The sequence below is a fragment of the Ochotona princeps genome, chromosome 13 (assembly GCF_030435755.1).
Source record: "Ochotona princeps isolate mOchPri1 chromosome 13, mOchPri1.hap1, whole genome shotgun sequence".
Taxonomy (NCBI): Eukaryota; Metazoa; Chordata; class Mammalia; order Lagomorpha; family Ochotonidae; genus Ochotona; species Ochotona princeps.
The window spans coordinates 23,284,129-23,302,204 of record NC_080844.1 but is presented as its reverse complement, the minus strand read 5'-3'; the positions used below and the strand labels follow the sequence as shown (position 1 = coordinate 23,302,204).

General features: G+C 45.7%; 1 protein-coding gene and 1 long non-coding RNA gene across 4 annotated transcripts in view; one reads left to right on the top strand and one right to left on the bottom strand.

Annotated features, from left to right (window-relative positions):
* Window positions 1–13,406, bottom strand: part of UBE2D1 (ubiquitin conjugating enzyme E2 D1) — a 49,761-nt gene extending 36,355 nt beyond the window's left edge. Inside the window, exons 1-3 of one of the 2 annotated variants that reach the window (XM_058672051.1) lie at window positions 13,207–13,406; window positions 11,814–11,907; window positions 9,493–9,605 (exon numbers count right to left, since the gene is read on the bottom strand). Coding sequence is in view for 1 of the 2 variants with exons in the window: in XM_004583392.2 (XP_004583449.1) it covers window positions 3,663–3,686 (24 nt within the window). In the remaining variant the exon portion in view is untranslated. Of the gene's footprint in view, window positions 1–3,662; window positions 3,909–9,492; window positions 9,606–11,813; window positions 11,908–13,206 lie in introns of those variants that run through there. The other variant, XM_004583392.2, reaches the window with a different exon arrangement.
* Window positions 4,051–17,210, top strand: LOC131481799 (uncharacterized). Of its 2 annotated transcripts, XR_009246568.1 has the most exons (5): window positions 4,051–4,118; window positions 5,514–5,741; window positions 15,962–16,063; window positions 16,195–16,291; window positions 17,085–17,210. It is a non-coding gene; the product is annotated as an uncharacterized LOC131481799 (long non-coding RNA). The 2 variants fall into 2 exon arrangements; XR_009246569.1 differs by lacking the exon at window positions 15,962–16,063.
* The last annotated feature ends 866 nt before the right edge of the window (window positions 17,211–18,076 follow it).

Here is an 18,076-nt window from a genome sequence, read left to right as displayed (position 1 = left end):
CCTCAATTAGCATCTTAACCACTGGGCTAAAGGCCTGCCCCCATACACATACAATTTTCAATCAACCATCTATTCTTTTCATATTGAGAAAACATGAAACTGTGAACTTTCTAGCATTCTTAAGTATTCCAAATTATTTCCTCTTTTAGAAAAATTTTATATATTCTATTTATTTGAAAGAAAGACGTGAAAAAAGAGAAACAGAGATCTTCCATCAGGTGCTTTGCTCTCACACCTGCCTCCAACAGCCAGAGCTGGGCCAGGTCAGAGACAGGAGGCAGGGAACCAACCTGAGTCTCCAACATGAATAGCAAGGACACTGCTGCCACCCACAATGCACATCAGCAGGAAGCTGGAATCACAAGTACAACAGAGACTGAACCTAAAGACTCCAACAACGGCATACGCATGTCCCAAGGGGTGTCCTAAGCAATGCCTGCCCTCCCTCACACCTTGAAGTTACTCAAGAGAGTTCTTATGGGCAGAGCAGGCCTTATGTCCTGTCTGAATAAGGACAATAAACCAGAACATCAATCTCAGTTCTCAGCCTTCTCTCCACCCCAGTCCTTCTGAAGACTCAACAGTGGGTATTGTCCCAGTGTCCCAGAGGTGACCCTGCCACACTGCCCTAGGAGCTGGTTCCCTGCTGCTGCCTCCTACTGTATCACTGCCGACTTCCCTAAGGCCTGCCAGGGGAGGGACAGGAAAATTACAACCTGGAAGTTATGACACTGTTACTTTAAAGTACTTACAGAGAAAGGTCCAAAGTTTATACATACCAACATTTGTTGGGACATACAAAATCCAAATTAAGATGATTTGTATATTGAAGATATCAAAGAAGGCTTTGTAAATTGCTCCCATAGCAGATAGCATATCTGACACGGAACTAGTTTCTAATCAATGAGTTAAGGAGGAAAGTGGAGGATCAGTCAAAATAACTACCCCTGAGGTGGGAAACAAACAAACAAGCAAAAAAACCTGAATGTATAAAGTTACAGAAAAGAGATCTGTGTGAATGAATTTGCTTGACAACAGAAATGGGAACCTAAGCCTGACATATAGTGATGTGATACTACATGGTCACCAGCTACTTCTCCAAACCACCCACTTGGGGGGTGCTGCACTGGGGCACCACGTGAAAGGCCTGGCTGCCATTCCAGGCTCCTGGATTTTAAGCGTGGCCCAGTTCCAGCAGATGTGGCCATCTGATGGAATACCTCTCTTATTCTTTCTCCCTTTCTCTGTAACTCTACCTTTCAAATGAATAAATAAATCTTCCAGAATAATGAATCTGGAGATTTGGAAAACCAATTTTATGTAAGTAATATCTTTGTGCTAGCAACTGTTACAAACTAATAATAATCAGTAAGTACTTTAAAAAGATTTGAAGAAGGGGCGCCTGGCATTGTGATGTAGCAGATAAAGTTGCTGCCTGCAACACTGGCATCCCAGATGGGCACTGTTTCACTGGAGTCCCAGCTGCTCCACTTCTGAGTCAGCCCTCCACTAACGGCCTGGAAAGAGATAGCCCAAGTGTTTGGACCCCTGCACCTACATGGGACACCAGGAAGAAGCTCCTGGCTCCTGGCTTTAGCCTGGCCACTGTAGCCATCTAGGGAGTAAACTAGCAGATGAAGATCTCTCTCTCTCTCTCTCTCTCTCTAATATTTGGACATATGATGTATTAGAAGTAAAATATAATGGCTAAGCATGGTGACTAAGAATTGCCAAGGATGGGATTTACAAACAGTGTTCATATTTTATATGTCCACTTACTCTAGATGAATTCCACAGCATTTAAAACTTAGTACAGGTGTACGGTCTCATGAAAAGTAACACAAGGAAAGGAGGAAAAAGAATTTAAAACCTTGGAAAATGTGTATTGTCCAATCCGAATATGAACTGATATTATAACATCATTAGTAAGTAGGCAAGGGAAGGTAGAGACATCAGTATCTCAGAATGAGGGCTATTTGTAAGAAAAATAGGTCATCGCATTATAGTCAATGAAGTCAACATGTTAGTAAATGCTGTTAACTGTACATCTTAAAAGTAGTTGTTTATTTTTTTTAAGGGAGGGCATGAGAGAGAGACTGTGCACCTGCTAGTTAACTCCCCTAAATGGCCACAGCAGCCAGGACTGGACCGGGCTGAAGCCAAGGGCCCAGGTAGTAAGGTCATCACCTTCTGCTTTCGCATGTGCATGAGCAGGCAAGTTCTGCACAAGCAGGGCAGTCAGAACTTGAAACAGCCCCCTGACGGGCAATGCAGGTACTGCAAGTGGTGGCTTAATCCTTGGGCCCCTAATTCTGCATTTTATCTTGAGATAATTCTTAAATGGCACAGTGATCTATAGACTCAGCATCTGAACCAAATATATACACATATATATAGGTATGAAAGCTGCTATCCTCTGTATGCCAGGATGCCAACAACAGTGACTGAACACAGGGCACACACCTCTACCACGGTTTATTGACTTGTGGTTGAAAAGGGAGCTTAAAAAATTGGGGGGTGGGATCGATTTTTCCTAAAATCCATTACAAAACACAGTGTCCATCACTGGCAGATCTTGCTGAAATCATGCCCTATTAACAGACAAATTTTCAATGGTCCCAAAGGAACTATAACTGTAACATCTATAACTGAAGAGATTAAATATGCCAAAGAAGCCAAATAAAGCAAATATAAAACAATGCCCCAAATCTGATTTTGCAGGATGTTCACGTCTAAAAGGTGGTGATGATTATGAAGATAATTCCTTACTCAGACTTGGGCTGGGTAAATATTTAGTCGATGAATATATACGTTTCTTCCTCATTCTACACCCATGTGTCAAAGCATCAAAACAATTTAATATGTGGCAGTTTCTGTTGTGCCCTCAACTTTACATGTAAGTTTATTATGGGCGGGGGAATGGGGGTGGGGGAGAGACCTGTTTGGCTCGACTGTGGGTGAATCACAGCCGGGAGGTCATCTTGTTGTGGATCAGCAACTATGTTTTCACTCCAGCTATGTGACCTGAAGTGGCAGCAGCAGAGGCACCAAAATAGAATGGGCAGGAGACTTGTCCTGGCTGCTCAGCTCCAAATAGGCTTTTCCAGCCCATTCGGGCAACCGAGCGAGAGCCAACCGCAGAGCACAGAAAGAACAAACCCAACAGCCAAGAGGAGAAAGGCTGTAGGCCCACCACACCTTCCCCTGCCCTCCGGGGGAGCAAGAACATCAAAGCGGACAGGCTGAAGGATCGAGGGCCGACACAACACAGCATGACACGGGCTAGAACCAGCCCTCTGTATGGGCAGGACAGGGCTGCGACCGTGCAAGCCCAGATTTGGGGAGGGTCTGGGTACCGACAAGAATCCCCACCCAGATGCTGCGAGCGCAGCTCTGGCGAGGGCGCGCCTTGGGGTCCAGGTCTTTCGGCATCTCCAGCCACCAAGGACCTGCCACCCAAACCCACCCACCCCTCTCTGCTCCCACATCACCTGCCAGGTACCTGCTGGCTCGGCAGGCGCCCCCACCCCGATCCACCCTCACACCCCGCGCTCTCCCGGCACGTCTCCCAGGATCCCCGGCCCGAGCAGCAAGGGCGGGGGTGGGGGGAGAGGGAGGGACGATGCCCGCCCAGCCGCCCCAGGCCGGGCCCTGGCACTCACTTTCTGAATCCGCTTCAGCGCCATGGGTCAGGGAGGGCAGAGGGGACACCGGCCGACGGAGGACGGCTGCGGGGCTCGGGGCGGGGGTGGGCGGTCGCGGGCTCGGCTCGCGGGCTGCTCGCTTGGTTCTGCCCGGTGTGTCCCCTGCTCGCCGCAGGTTGGCTCGCTCCGGGCGCTGGTGGCAGCTCCGAGTGCGCCCGAGCGCGAGTGTGCGGGCGGGGACGCCGGCGAGACTCTTTTGTTTCCGCTTTTGCTTCTGGGAAGGAGCGTGCGCCCGCCCCGCCGCGCCGCGCCCCGCCTGGCACACTGGGAAGTGTAGTTCCAGCGCGCGGCTCGGCCACCCAGGCTGGACCACAGGGGCCCCGGGCGCAGCGCCCGCTTCCCCCGAGGCCGCCCACCGCCGGGTTAGCGCTGCTGGATCCGCAGCGGCGCTTCCGCGATTTGGTTTGAAGCGAGGTAGTGTGGCTGCCGTAATGTGCAGTGGGGACCTGGGATCTCTCAACACACCTCACGGCATTTCATAGCCTTCAAGGTTAACCATTCCTCGCCCACTAGGTGCTACCGCTGAGCATTCGCTTTGCTTTCACGGATTTCACTGTCCTCTTTCAAATTTCTCACTCTCTGCCCATGCACCCATGTATGTTTATCAGGGTCCCTTGCTGGCCTCACTGGTCTTTCAGGGGGCTGGTGCCCGCTGTGTGTCCGGAGCAGATCTTGCTTCTCCTCATTAATGACACCCTTGCCAACTCCAATCTCCTTCCTTCCCCTGACAGGACGTGTCCCGCCATCTGCTCAAGCTCCCCACCCCCTCCAGCCCTCCGAGGCTGTGCGCCCGGTAAAACCTGGCCTCTCCTGGGAGCGCAGGCCCAGTCGGGTTTCACCAAGGTCGCGCATCATCTTCTCAATCCCAAATTCACCTCGCTCCTCACTTGGAACCCTTGGATCAGCTAGCCGCCCATCTGTGCCTGGAGGTTACAGCAACCGTGAGCTCTTCTGTGACTTTCCCTTCTCCAAGCGTTGGAGAGTCCCCAGGGTGGCAACGACTTGCCCTTGCTCTATCAGTATGATTCCAGGAGCAGGGCAGTGGCCCAATGGAGAGCAGGGGCTTTGTCCCTGTGCCACTGTCCCGACCATTATCACCATTATCTATTGTGTTACTCTGGCCAAGCCACTTAGCTCAAAAGTGTCAGTTTCCTCCTCTGTCAGTGGAGACAATAATTTCTGGATGTATTGTTGAAGAAATAAAGCTAGTTTGTATATAATGTGCCTAATGCGGTGGGTAGGACGTTGAAAGCGCTGTTTAAATGTTTCCGTACTTGTTTTCATCCAAATGGCTATGAATGCAAAATCACTCTTCACGTTATTGGTTTCATCGTCTACTTCCAAACACTGAGTGCACCTGCTCGCATTTTTTCCCTATGGCCAGGGGAGGCTGGGGCAGGATGGGGGTAAAACTTACCAGGGAGCCTAATACAATATCTACCATAGCACTGAAAAGGCTCTCCAAGAGCAAGTTTCATGTAACCAGAGAAAAATGAAAATATTCGAGAGATAAGTAACGGATTAGAAGCCTCTTCTCTGGGACAACGACAGGTCTAGGGCATCACCACTCACTCTGCTGCCCGAGGAGTCCTGCTCCTCTCTGCACGTTCCCCCACGCTCTTTTTTCCTGTCCATCCTTAGCTTTTCTTCACACGTAGCTTGTGCTTGCCTGAGCCCTTGCTCTGCTGGGTAATGCTCTTCCAAGCCACTGCTCCTGGTGCCAACTGGCAAGCCTTTTTGTGCTCCCTACTCCCCTCCCACCAAAAGGTAGAACTTCATTGATACAACTGATTTTTTTTTTCATTACAGGCTACAAAATTCTAGCTTGTGAGTAAACTGTACATTGACTATTCTTGGGTTATGTGATCACTCATGGTCCAACCAACGGTGGAAAGTTTGGAAAACTGTCAAGCAAATGCACTTCCTGAAATTGCTAGCAGGGCTTATTATGTACAGAGAGCAACATCTAAACTAGCTGGAAGCACCACTTTGCACACCAGAGAGAGACCACCTCCACACTGCCCTTCCTTTTTTAAGGTAATCATCAAAGTGTCCTTATAAGACTGGAACAAATGGGATTGTCTTGAGTACCAGGCACTTTGGGCATTTGCATTCCCTGACTGATAGCATCTGGATGTGTTGTCAGAAGTAAGGCTTTTTTCACCTGCTAACCACTCCAGCGAAACCCTAAATGCAGGTAGTTCATTGCTAGGCAACCCAGAAAGACTCCAGGGCCATTCAGTGGACAATCTAATCATCACTGCGGAGGCAGCAACAAGATAGACACTCTAACAGTGGTTATGGGCAGAGCAGTTTTGTTCAAAAGGCATGAGAGTCCAGGGCACTCGTGTTATTTCTCCTTATTTTAAAATCCTTCTATGCTACTTAAAGATGCACTGATTGTGTCACTCTATCGCTTAAAAACCTGCTTTTTATTTAGAAGCCTAATGCTTCAGTTTAGTGCAAAATACCTTAAACAATTTGTTCCTAAGCTCCTCCTTTCCAAGTCTCCCTCCCGCCGCACACACACTACAGTTAATGAATATCATGTACGTTTGCTTTGCATAGAATGACCTCCTTCCACCCACCAGGAAAACTCCTTTACATCCTTCATGACACATGCTCTACCTATTCACAGAGGTGTAATTATTCATATTTTTATTATTCTTTTAATTCCAGAAACAAGATAAGCATCTTTAGGAATACTTAGGATATCACTCACACTATTCAGGTTTCATTATCTCATTAGAACCTGCATTCTGAAAACATAGTAAATATCTTTCTTTTTAGTAAAGTAAAATTTACATTCAATGAAATGCCTCATCTGAGTATACTATTTAATACGCCTTGACAAATGAATATCCCTCTCTAACAACTCCACAATCAAGATTCAGAACCTTTCACACACTACAGAAAGTTCCCTCGGACCCCTTCCAGTCCTGCCTCAGCCCAGGAGAGAAGCCCAGCTCTGATTTCTACCCCCATGGATTAGTTTAACCTGCTCCTGAATGTCATGTAAATGGGAGAGTATAATACATACTCTTTTATCTTTGATTTCTTTAGCTTAATACATTATTTTTTAATTTCTATTTTTTTTTTAAGATTTATTTACTTACTTGAAAGGCAGAGTTACAGAGAGAGAGATTGGGAGATACCAAGAGAGGAATCTTCTATTCTCTAGTTCACTGCCCAAATGGCTGCAACAGCTGGGGCTGGGCCAGGCTAAAGCGAGCAGCCTGGAACTCCAACTGGAGCTCCCGTGGAGGCTCAGGGGCCCAAGCACTCCTGTCATTTTCATCTCCTTTCTTAGGCACATTACAGGAAGCTGAGTCAGAAGTAGAGTAGCTGAGACTGGAATCACATTGCAAGCTGCTTAACCCACTGTTCCTTGATGCCAGCTCTTACCTGTACATTTTGTTTGAGTCTCCCTATTCCATGCAATGGGCTATGTAGAATTGTAATGTTTGATTTCCAAATACTAGGGTGGGCACTGTAGCATGGCAAACTAAGCCAATGCTTGGTTTGCCCACATCTTATATCAGACTGCCAGTTCAAGTTTTGGCACCTCCGCTTTTGATCCAGCTTCCTGTTAATGCATTGAATATTTGTATTTTATTACCATTTCTTGAATAGAGTTTTTTTTGTAGTAAGTGCTTTGCTTGTATTATGTCCTCTAACCCTCTAACAATCTAACAACACTGTAAGATAGATACAAATTATTCTTACTACATAATCCTTGAAGTCCAATAAAATTTGCTGATTGTCCTAAAACATTCGATCAAGAGGGTAAGATCAGAATTATGTGTTGCCTTTAGTTGTCATGTTTTTAGCCTCCCTTAAGCCGGAACCATTCTTTTGTTTCTTTACCTTCTTGTCCTTGACACTTGAAGATCATAAGCCAGTTTCTTTGTAGAATCTCCATTACTTTAATATCTTGCTATAATTAGATTCAAGTCATACATTTTTGGCATTAGTGTTGCAGACATAATGCTGCATGCTTCTTTTAAAACAGATTTATTATTTTTTACTTTTATTGGAAAGTCAGATATACAGAGAGGAAGAGAGACAGACAGGAAGATCTTCCATCCATTGATTCACTCCTCAAGTGGCTGCAATGGCCAGAGTTCAGATGATCCGAAGCCGGGAACCCAGAGCCTCTTCCGGATCTCCCACATGGGTGCAGGGTCCCAAGGCTTTGGGCCGTCCTCAGCTGCTTTACCCAGCCACAATCAGGGAGCTGGATGGGAAGAGGAACAGCCGGGATTCGAAGCGGTGCCCATATGGGATCCCAGCACATGTGAGGTGAGGATTTTAGCTGCTAGGCTACCGCGCCAGGCACTGCTGTATGCTTCTTAAACAAGTTGAATTCCATCCATTGCTAATGGTAATTTGGAGACTCTGGAAAAGTTTAGCTTTTTAAAATAAATAAATGTAAGCAGTTTCTTCTCATCTGCCAACTTATTCATTTTTATATCAGCATCGACTCTTGGCTTCCTATTTTATTCAGTGGGTTTTATTCTTCTAATACTATCTTTACTTATTTTACTTTTTAAAAATTCTGTCAGATAAGGCCAGTGGACACTCATTCAGTAGGACTACTTTGTCCTTTCCGCATGTACTCTCATCCTTTGTGCTTGTCCTTACTTCCTACGCAAAAGCTATTGCTAGGCTCCTCTACCTTTCCTCCATCAGCTTTGGAAAAAGCCATTTCCTTCAAGCAATTCTAATTCCTTTCAATGGTAGTAGTATTTAGAAACCAAAATCTGGACATCTGGGCCTTGTGCAGTAGCCTAGTGGTTAAAGGCTTTGCCTTGCACACTCCAGGATACCATATGGGTGCTGGTTCATATCTCGGTTGCTCCGCTTCCCATTCAGCTCTCTGTTTGTGGCCTGAGAAAGCAGTCAAGGATGGCCCAAAGCCTTGGGACCCTGCACCCACATGGGAGACCTGGAAGAGGCTCCTGGCTTCAGATAGGCTTAGCTCTGGCCATTGTGGCCACTTGGAGAATGAACCAGCAGATGGAAGATCTTTCCCTCTATATCTCCTTCTCTCTGTTTATCTGCCTTTCCAATAAAAAATAATTCTTTTTTAAAAACCTAGACATCAAGTAGGTTTATTGTTATTGTAGCTATTCCCAGACTCTCAGTGGGTAACACTTGGTAACACATGCATGAATGCTTCTGTACGTACACTTACATTTCTGGTTATTCTTATAACTATATAGGTTTATTGAAAATTAGGAATTTACATCAATATCTCCAATCTGATTCCAACAATTTGTTGGAATCAATTTTGTTCTCAATTTGTTCTTTACATATTTTAAACTTTCTTAGCAATGACAGTATGTTTCCCACTGTATCTAAAATATTTCCTTATTTGCTCAGTTCCTCTGATGTAATTTCCTGTCATCATTGCTGCTACTGCCTCCAGAGCACAACCCTTTCCTACTTCACTGGGGCTCAACAGCCCACACTGCACACACACTGCTTTCCAGCCCATCCCTTTTCCGTCTCCATATTCTGGGCTCGTTTCACTCCATGACAGCCCTCTTCACTACTCAGGCCTGAATACCTTGCCTCAGGTCACCCTTGCCCTATCATGGCCCCATGGATGCTTTCTTGACTCGATTCTCATGTTGGGTTGCTTTCCTAGGCGAATACCACATTCTGCTATGCTGAGCTCTGATAGCTACACCAAACCACATTTCCACAAGACAGCTTTCTCACTCAACTTGCTCTGACACGCTGGGTATGCCTGTCCTTTTATGAGGATGTCCTTGTTATCCACCTTGGATCCAGCTGTCACCCTTAGCTTCCAGAGAGATCTCCCTCTGCAGCCATATGGCCCTCTCACAGTTTGGCTGCTTCTATCTTCTAAGTCAGCAGGAATGTCTCTGCTGTCTGTAAGAGAAAATCTTGTGTAACATAACACTCAGAAGAATAATTATTGTATTGCATTCACACATTGGAGCAATACTCTGCAAGAGGGGATATTATGGTTTTCAGTGTGCCCTCAACAGCCCATGTCTTCAAATCTTGCTCCCCAAAGTCTTATGCTAATGGCTAACAGGTTAAAATTAATGCTGCCAGATGAACAACAATGATGTCTGAAAGCTGGGCATTAAGGGATGCCTTTAGGTTTGGGGGGATGTGCCCTCCAGCGGATAGTTCTCAAAAGAGAGGTGATTATGGCTTCCCACGCAGTCCTCCCACACACATTATCCAGCCATCTCGCTCATCAGATACAAGAACAACAGGCCCCCTGATCCTGGACTTTGAATTTTCCAACCATGAGCCTTGGAGTAGATATTTAGCATTGTGGTTTAGTCCTACTAGGGATCACTTCATCCCACATTGGAAGGCCTGGTTTGAGTCCAGCCATTCAGCTTCCACTCCGGCTTTCTGCTAATTCATACCTGGGGAGGAAGTGGGCCGTGGCACAAGGGCTTGGGTTCCTGCAATCCAGCTGTGGGACCCTGACAGAGTTCTGGATTCCTGGCTTCAGTCTAGCTCCAGCCTGGCTATTGAAGTTGTTAGCCTAGTGACTAAATCCTTTCCTTGCAAGTGCTAAGGTCATGGATGGGCACCAGTTCATGTTCTGGCTGCTCTATTTCCCATCCAGCTCCCTGCTTGTAGCCTGGAAAAGCAGTAGTGGATGGCCTAAAGCCTTGGGACCCTGCACCTCCACGGAAAACCAGCAGGAAGCTTCTGGCTCCTGGCTTTGGATTGGCTCACCTACAGCCATTGTGGCCACTTATGCATGGAAGATTAAAAAAAAAAAAAGATTCAATGGAAAGAGCATATGTCTTAATATTTTTTAAGTCCTAAATTTGTATCCTTATTGTACTACAAATGAGCAGTTATCTTCCCATAAGTTTCTTAAGCCCTCCAATTTTCAAATATGGGATTCTAACACTGCAGGTGGATGATCATCCCGTTCAGCCACCATGTCAGTCTCTTAAATATGAAGTGATAACAATCATACCTAATCATACCAATCTCCATAAAGTGGATGAGAAGAGACAGAAGGATAAACCACGGGAAGCATTCCACTCAGATTATGCATCCAATAAAACTGTATTCATTTCATTGCCCTGTTCTTCCGTTTAGGTGCTATCTTGTTTGTTGATGGCGGTTGCTAGTTATAATGAAATGTCTCCTGAATTCTCTACAACTTCAATCTTCATGGTTGCATTACAGGGAGCACCTTATTTTTGGAAGTACATTCCTGAGAGGTAATAGATATTTTGGAAGAGCTCTGAGCTCTCTCTCATTTCAGCAGATTTGATAAGATAATAGATACTGCACTGACATGTGGTACTAAACAACAAAGGGCTTGAACTGACATTTCTTCATGTGAAAAGACAGCATAATTAGTCATCAATGAACTGCAAGTTAGTGGGATAACTACTGGGATGGTTCCAATCAGAAAGACAATGAAAAGAGTTGGAGAGAATGGAGAGATGGGAATCCTCACACATTCTTGGTTGACACATAAAATGGTGTAATCCCTTTTTGGATAAGTTTGGCTGTTTCTCAAAATATTAAACACAAAGTTACAAAAATCTAGCACTTATATGCCTAGGTATCTATGCAAGAGAATGAAAACAAACATTCTTGAACAAGTTGTTCGGTAACAGCATTAGTCATAATAACCCCACAGTGGATACAACTTAAATGTCGACCAACTGGTGAATGGAGAAACAATACCACACATGAATACCATGGAATATTACCCAGCAATCAAAAGGAAAGAATACTGATGTTTCAAACTGGACAAACCTCAAAACAATTGTGCTGACTGAAAGAAGCCAGTCACATATTGTGTGATCCACTTTGCATGGAACATCCAGCACAGACAAATCTGTAGACCTGAAAAGCAATCGAGAGGCCGCTGATGGCTGGGGATGAGAGGCAGGGAAGTTTGGGGGTGGATGAAGAATAACTGCTAATGGATGCAAGGCTTCTTTCTGAATGATGAGATTGTTCCAAATGGGATTACAGCAGCAACTGCAAATATCATCAAAGCCAGTGAATTATGCACGTTAAACTCCAGTATGTGGAACTGTAGCTCAGAAAGGCTTTCTTTAAATAGTCAATTATGCCTACATTGTATTTGAATCTTCCACTGGCATCTGTCTTGCTGAGGTCAACCCACTCTGCCGCTTCACATCAAGAAGCAAGGTTACCGCTTCTGTATTTCCTTTGCTCTAAATAAGAAAGAAAACAAGACTTCAGAGTTTTGTAGCCCCAATATCCATAAAAGCAGAATTTCTCTACCTGGATGGAGCAACCTAACAGCAAGAAACCCTGACTGGGGCTAGGGACTCTGCAAGCCACGGCCTCATCCAGCAACCTGACCCCACCAGGGGTTGTTGCAGAATAGCCCTACCACAGCTCTCCCTTGATGGATCCCCTGGGCGGCTCGCAGTCCAACCCGGCTCCAGGTGGCAAGTGTAGGCGAGTAGGGAGGGAACATGTGAGCCAGGCTCCGCATAACTGTCACCCACAGCTTTGAAACGCCTGAGAAGCAGGGTGGTGAGGAATTGACCCTTCCCCACCTTCTGGGGTATTAACTGCTGCCAGGATACTGTCCCCAACCCCCTTCATCCCCACCCTGTGTCAAGAGTGCCTGGTTTCCAGTCCGCTGTGCTTTTTTTTTTTTTTTTTAGATTTATTTTTTCTTATTGGAAAGGCAGATATACAGAGAGAAGGAGATGAAAGAGAAAGATCTTCTGTCCTCTGGTTCACTCTGTTGAGCTGAACTGAAACAAGGAGCCTGGAGCTTCTTCTCCCACATGGGTGCAGAATCCCAGGGCATTGGGCCATCCTCGACTTGCTTTCCCAGGCCACAAGCAGGGAGCTGGATTGGAAATGGAGCAGCCAGGATACGAACTGGTGCTCATATGGGATCTTGGTGCATCCAAGGTGAATAATTAGCCACTAAGCTATGGCTCCCAATTCCAGTAAGTGCTGTTGATCTAGCTTCCTGGCTGTGAAACCCTGGGAGGCAGCAGATGGTGGCACAAGTACTTGAGTTCCTGCCTCGCGTAGAGACCAGGATTGGGTTCCTGGCTCTTGACTTCAGCCTGGCCCAGCCTCTGCTTTTGAGGGCACTTAGGGGATGAATCAGCAGTGGAGAGATCTCTGGGTCAAATAAAATACAAAAGTAACTTTAAAAAAAAGACTCTAATAAGAGGCAGTTCTTTTTAAAATGAAACAACTGGATTGCCCAGGACTAGGCAGGGTGTGCCCCACAGGCATATGTGACAGAGCCAAAGCTGCCACTGTGCAGGTTATGAAGAACTTGGAAGAATGAGTACACTGATTCTGGTAAAATGTTAGAGACTAAAGTGAAACACAGGGCCTGAAGAAAGAGTCAGGCGTTCTTGGCCAAGTGTGACATGATGGAGCAACAGTACATCCACCGCAGTCCCTAACTCAGTCCTAGGGAGAGGAAGTCAGCTCAGAGTCCTGCCAGCAGCTCTGCCAGTCTGGGCACGAGTCCCCTGTGTTCTCAAGTACCGCTGGGGATGCTCCTGTGATTGCCACATTAACTTCTCTCCTATTCCTTATAAACAAATGCTTGTCCCTGTCATTGACAAGAAGAATCGAGGCCACGCTGTCCAGGAATCATCCTTCTCAGCTGGAGGCCACTCTACCCAGGGGTTCCTAAATAATTTCATCTGTGGGGGCTTTGTTTTGACTGCTGAGAGTTCTCCGGCGTTCTGTGGCAGTTGGGCTTGGAGGCAGTCTTAGTGCAGCTAGGTCATTTCCCTCTTGTGGTTGCCTGAATAGGAATCACCAAGAGGTGGCGCTCATTCTGCAGCGATGGGAACGCTCAGATCAGGTGTTTGGCTGGTAGAGAGCGCAAGCTGCTCATGGACATAGTTGCTGAGCAAAGATCCAGTCCTTTCGCCCTGACCACATTAAGTGTCCAGCTACGGACAGTAAGAATTTAGGGGACCATTCCCATAGGGGGGTCCACAGTGGATGTCAGGTTTTTAAGTTAGGTTTTAGGATTTTTAGGGTTCAAAAAAGGAGAGGAGGTGACTAGCTGAATTGGAGACTTTATTTCAGGAAAGGCAGAACTGGGGCAGTAGAGTAGGGGTAGAGCCTGCCTGGATTGAGGACAGAGGTTGAAACTAGGCTTCACTCCATTCAAGCAGCAGAGTACCTTCTTTCTTTCTTTTTTTGAAATATATTTTAAAAGATTTATTTATTTTATTTTATTGGAAAGTCAGATATACAGAGAGGAGGAAAGACAGAGAGGAAGATTTTCTGTCCACTGATTCATTCTCCCAAGTGGCTACAATGGCCAGAGCTGAGCCAATCTGAAACCAGGAGCCAGGAGCCTTTTCCGGGTCTCCCACATGGGTGCAGTGTCCCAAAGCTTTGAGCCGTCCTTGGCTACTCTTCCAGGCCACAAGCAGGGAGCTGGATGGGAAGCAGGGCTGCCGGCACACAGACCAGCACCCCTATGGGATCCCAGTGTGTGCAAGGTGAGGATTTGATTGCTAGGCTACCAAGTCAGGCCCAGCAGAATCCCATCTCACACAGCATATTGGAGGAGGTGCGGAGCACCACAGGGACCTTGATAAGGTGGGTGGAGGGTGTGAAGAAAGGCTTCTTGGTGAAGTTTACAGTGTATATTCTTAGCAACGTTGGAATGCCCCTAGGCACAGGGCTTTCTGGAGCAATAAGTATTCCTCTTGCCTTTAGATTAACTATCTGTTACCTAGGCCAGGAACACCCAATGTTCCAATGGTGGATGTCTAAACGTCTTTGCGTCCTACCGGGTTATAACCCAATGTTGGAGCCAATGCTCTTACATAACAGGTTCAGCTGCCACTTGTGGTAGGGGCATCCTATATGGGTACCAGTTCAAGGGCTGCTCCATTTCCATTCTAGCTCCTTGTTAATGTGCCTGGGAAAGCAGCAAAACATTGCCCAAGTGCTTGGCCCCTGCACTCCCATGGGAGACCTAGAATAAGCTCCAGGCTTCTGCCTAGTACAGTGGCCATTTGGGAAGTGAATCAGCAGATGGAAGGTCTCCACCTCTCTCTTTCTCTTTCTCTCTCTGCTTTCTCTTTCTGTATCTCCTCCATCCAACTCCTTCAAATAAATAAATAAGTAAATCTAACAAACAAACAGTACTGAGTGAATCTCTGTTTGAATGCAGGCTCAGGCCCATCTTGGGTGGGCAAACAGGGCAGAGCACCTTGGTGCTGCGGGATACTAACCTTCCCAGTAGGAGCTTGGGCTTCTCCAAGGGTGTTTAAGCTGTGTGTGCGCTCCAATGCCTATGTTTCTTGCAGCAGTGGTCCTGTCCACTTGAGGCTGCACTGAGTCTGAATGAACTTTGAGTCCTTGATCAGAAGCTTTTTAGCATTGCAATCCCCCAAAATGTATAAACTTATTCTCCCCTGAAAATTTATTCTCTAAATTGAAAAGTGTTTCTATGGAAAAATAACCCTACTCAACTGAAATCTAACTTTGTGATAAAAAGATGAAGATGCAGTGGATGTTTGGTACGGTCGTTAAAATGGTGCTGGGAACACTCAAATCCTGTGTCGCAGAGTCTGAATTGGAGTTTCAGATCCACTTCTGAACCAGTAAGTGGAACACATTTCTCTTTGCCTGTCTCTGTATTTCTGCTTTTCAAATAAATAAGATTAAGGCAGTGATCTCTAGATCAGAAAGTTGTATGTAAAGAAACTTTTCATTCCGTTATGAGATGTGCTATACTTTTGCAAAGGCATTTAATTTTTTCATCTTACGTCTGGAAATCTTGTGGCTCTCCACAAGCATGAAGTCCCTTCCTTCTTTGATATACATTGTCATTTGGGGCTGGGTTGTAAATATTCTGAATGGAGCTTTTCAACCATACCCGTGCCCTTGGTCAATGTGTGTTACAATTGTTCATTCTGCATCTGATGTTGTCATCCACTCTGTAAAGCAATAAGTAAGTACTCTATTCTGTCAATTCTTCTGGTAATCCAGGGCAATATAATGCAGTTTACTGAGAAGGCTGCTTGCTCCCCAGTTTAAACAGCAATAAATATGTTAATAATATGAAAGTTGTTAAACAAGTCTACATCATACAGCCCTTTAGCAAACAAACTTATTTCCAAGGGCTCTGTTTCCTGGAAGGTTGTATTGTATAGGATGTAATTATCAGGATATAGTGCTTAAAAGAATATAGTTGAATATACTCTGTATGTTTAACAGAATATACTGCTTTATAATCCATAAAGGAAGAACCAACTTTATGAACAATTAAGAGTGAGTGATAAAGACCCCCAAAGCCTATCTGCCTCGGAGGATCTTTATATCCTTATCATGGAAAAAGCAGAAAGGTGATGACTTCTTACTGCCAAAGGGGAGTTAGTTGTTAGTCTAAACTTGGGCAAAACTATGTGTATAAACGCATGCAAAGAAAAATGTGTACTCATATTCCTAACTCTTGTCTCTTCTTTCTGTCTTTCAGAATGTTTCTGGCTGCAGCACCCAGCAATCGGAGCTGGAACAAGGGACAGACTAGACTAGGCCAGGCTGTGCAATAAGACTGCAGACACTGAGGTGAGGTGAGTCATGTCAGCCTGGGCCCAGGGGGTACTGGGGCACCTGACAGTGCTCGGGTAGCTTGGCTCAGGTCATGGAGTCCACCTGTGTGGTGAGGGATGGGTTCCTGAGCCCCGGGGTTGGGGGAACCAGTGCAGTGTAGGGTCGCTTGGCTCAGATCCTGGAACCCACCTTCTAGGTGGATTTTGGTTTCGTGAACCCCAGAGGTAGGGGATCTGGTGGGACTTGGGTCCCCTGGAGCAGGTCCCAAGCCCCGACTACCAGGTAGCTGCGGGGTTCACGAGCCCCAGGGGTGGGGTTTAGGTGGGGCTTGGATCTCCTGTCCTGGACCATGGGGCCCACCTACTAAGAGGATGTAGGGTTCGTGAGCCCCAGGAGTGAGGGATCCCATGATGCTTGGGATACCTGACCCAGGTACTTGGACTCGCCTGCAAGAACATGCCTTACTTAAGGGAAAAGGTGGAGCAGTGGACACAGGCCCTATTGTAAAAAGGAGACTGGCCGCACATTTGGTGCTGTAGCAGAAGAACAGAATTAACTGACAACTGCCCCAAACAAACGATGACAGCAAAAACTCAGTGAATGAAGCCAATGGACACTGAGAGGATGACATCATCCTTGAATTGGTGAAATCGGCAGCATTTCAGAACTACCCACACCACTTGGACAGAACCTCCGGAATATGTCCACATTGAGATTCTAGGTTGATATGAGGTGGCAGTTCCTCATCCCTGGGTACTGGGACATGTGGAAAGTAGTGAGTGGTTTTCTCCTTTGTTTCTCCCCTGCCCCCAGGAACGACAAGGAGAAATAGCAAATTTGGAAGCAAAGAATTCACCCAATTTTCCCTAAACCTCAATCCTTCCCACCCTGATCAACCATGTAATTGTTATTTTAAAAAATAAAATTTGTCAAAAAAAAGTTTCTATCCTCAATATTTTTCTCCTTTCTGTCCAATTACCTCTGTTCCCTACAATCAGGACTTGCTTTAAGACCAAGGCTAATAGAAACAACATTTGTTTGCCTAAAAATCTATGCTTCCAGCGTACAAAAGAAGGGAATTCTAAAGTATGCTGCAATATGGGTGAACCCTGACAGTCTCAGTGAAATAAACTAATCACAATGGATTGATGCTTGGGGTGGGCGTGTGTAGTACTGTGATGAAGAAGCTGCTGTGGATGCCTGCATCACTAATTGGGACGCTTGCTTGGAGTCTCAGCTCTTCTTTCCAATCCCAGCTTCCTACTAATGGGCACTCTGGGAAGTAGCAGTGATGGCTCCAAGCACTTGGGACTTTTCTACTCATGTGGGAGACCTGGTCTGAGTTCCAACCTTCTGGCTTTAGCCCGGCCTAGCCTCGAGTATTGTAGGCACTTGAGGAGTGACTGTGAATAGATGACCTTTCTCTCTCTCTCTCTCTCCATGTATTATTTTTAAATAAAATTAAAATGAATAAATGACTAACACTGGATGATACCTCCTACATGAATCATTACATTGATGGAAACAGAAAGTAGAACAACAGTTTCCCAGACCTGACGTTGGGGCATGGGTGAATTATTTAATGGTTATTTTTTCAACAATGTATGCACTTATTTGTAATTATAAGACAGTAAATACAGAAGTCTATAAATTGGTTATAGGTTCGATTTATCTTTTTTGGGTTTTGAAAAAGGTATATTTTTTATCTGAAAGGTAGAGAGCCACAGAGAGAGAGGTAGTGACAGAAATAGAGATCTTCCATCTTCCCGCTCATTCTCTGGATGACGACAGTGCCCACAGCCGTG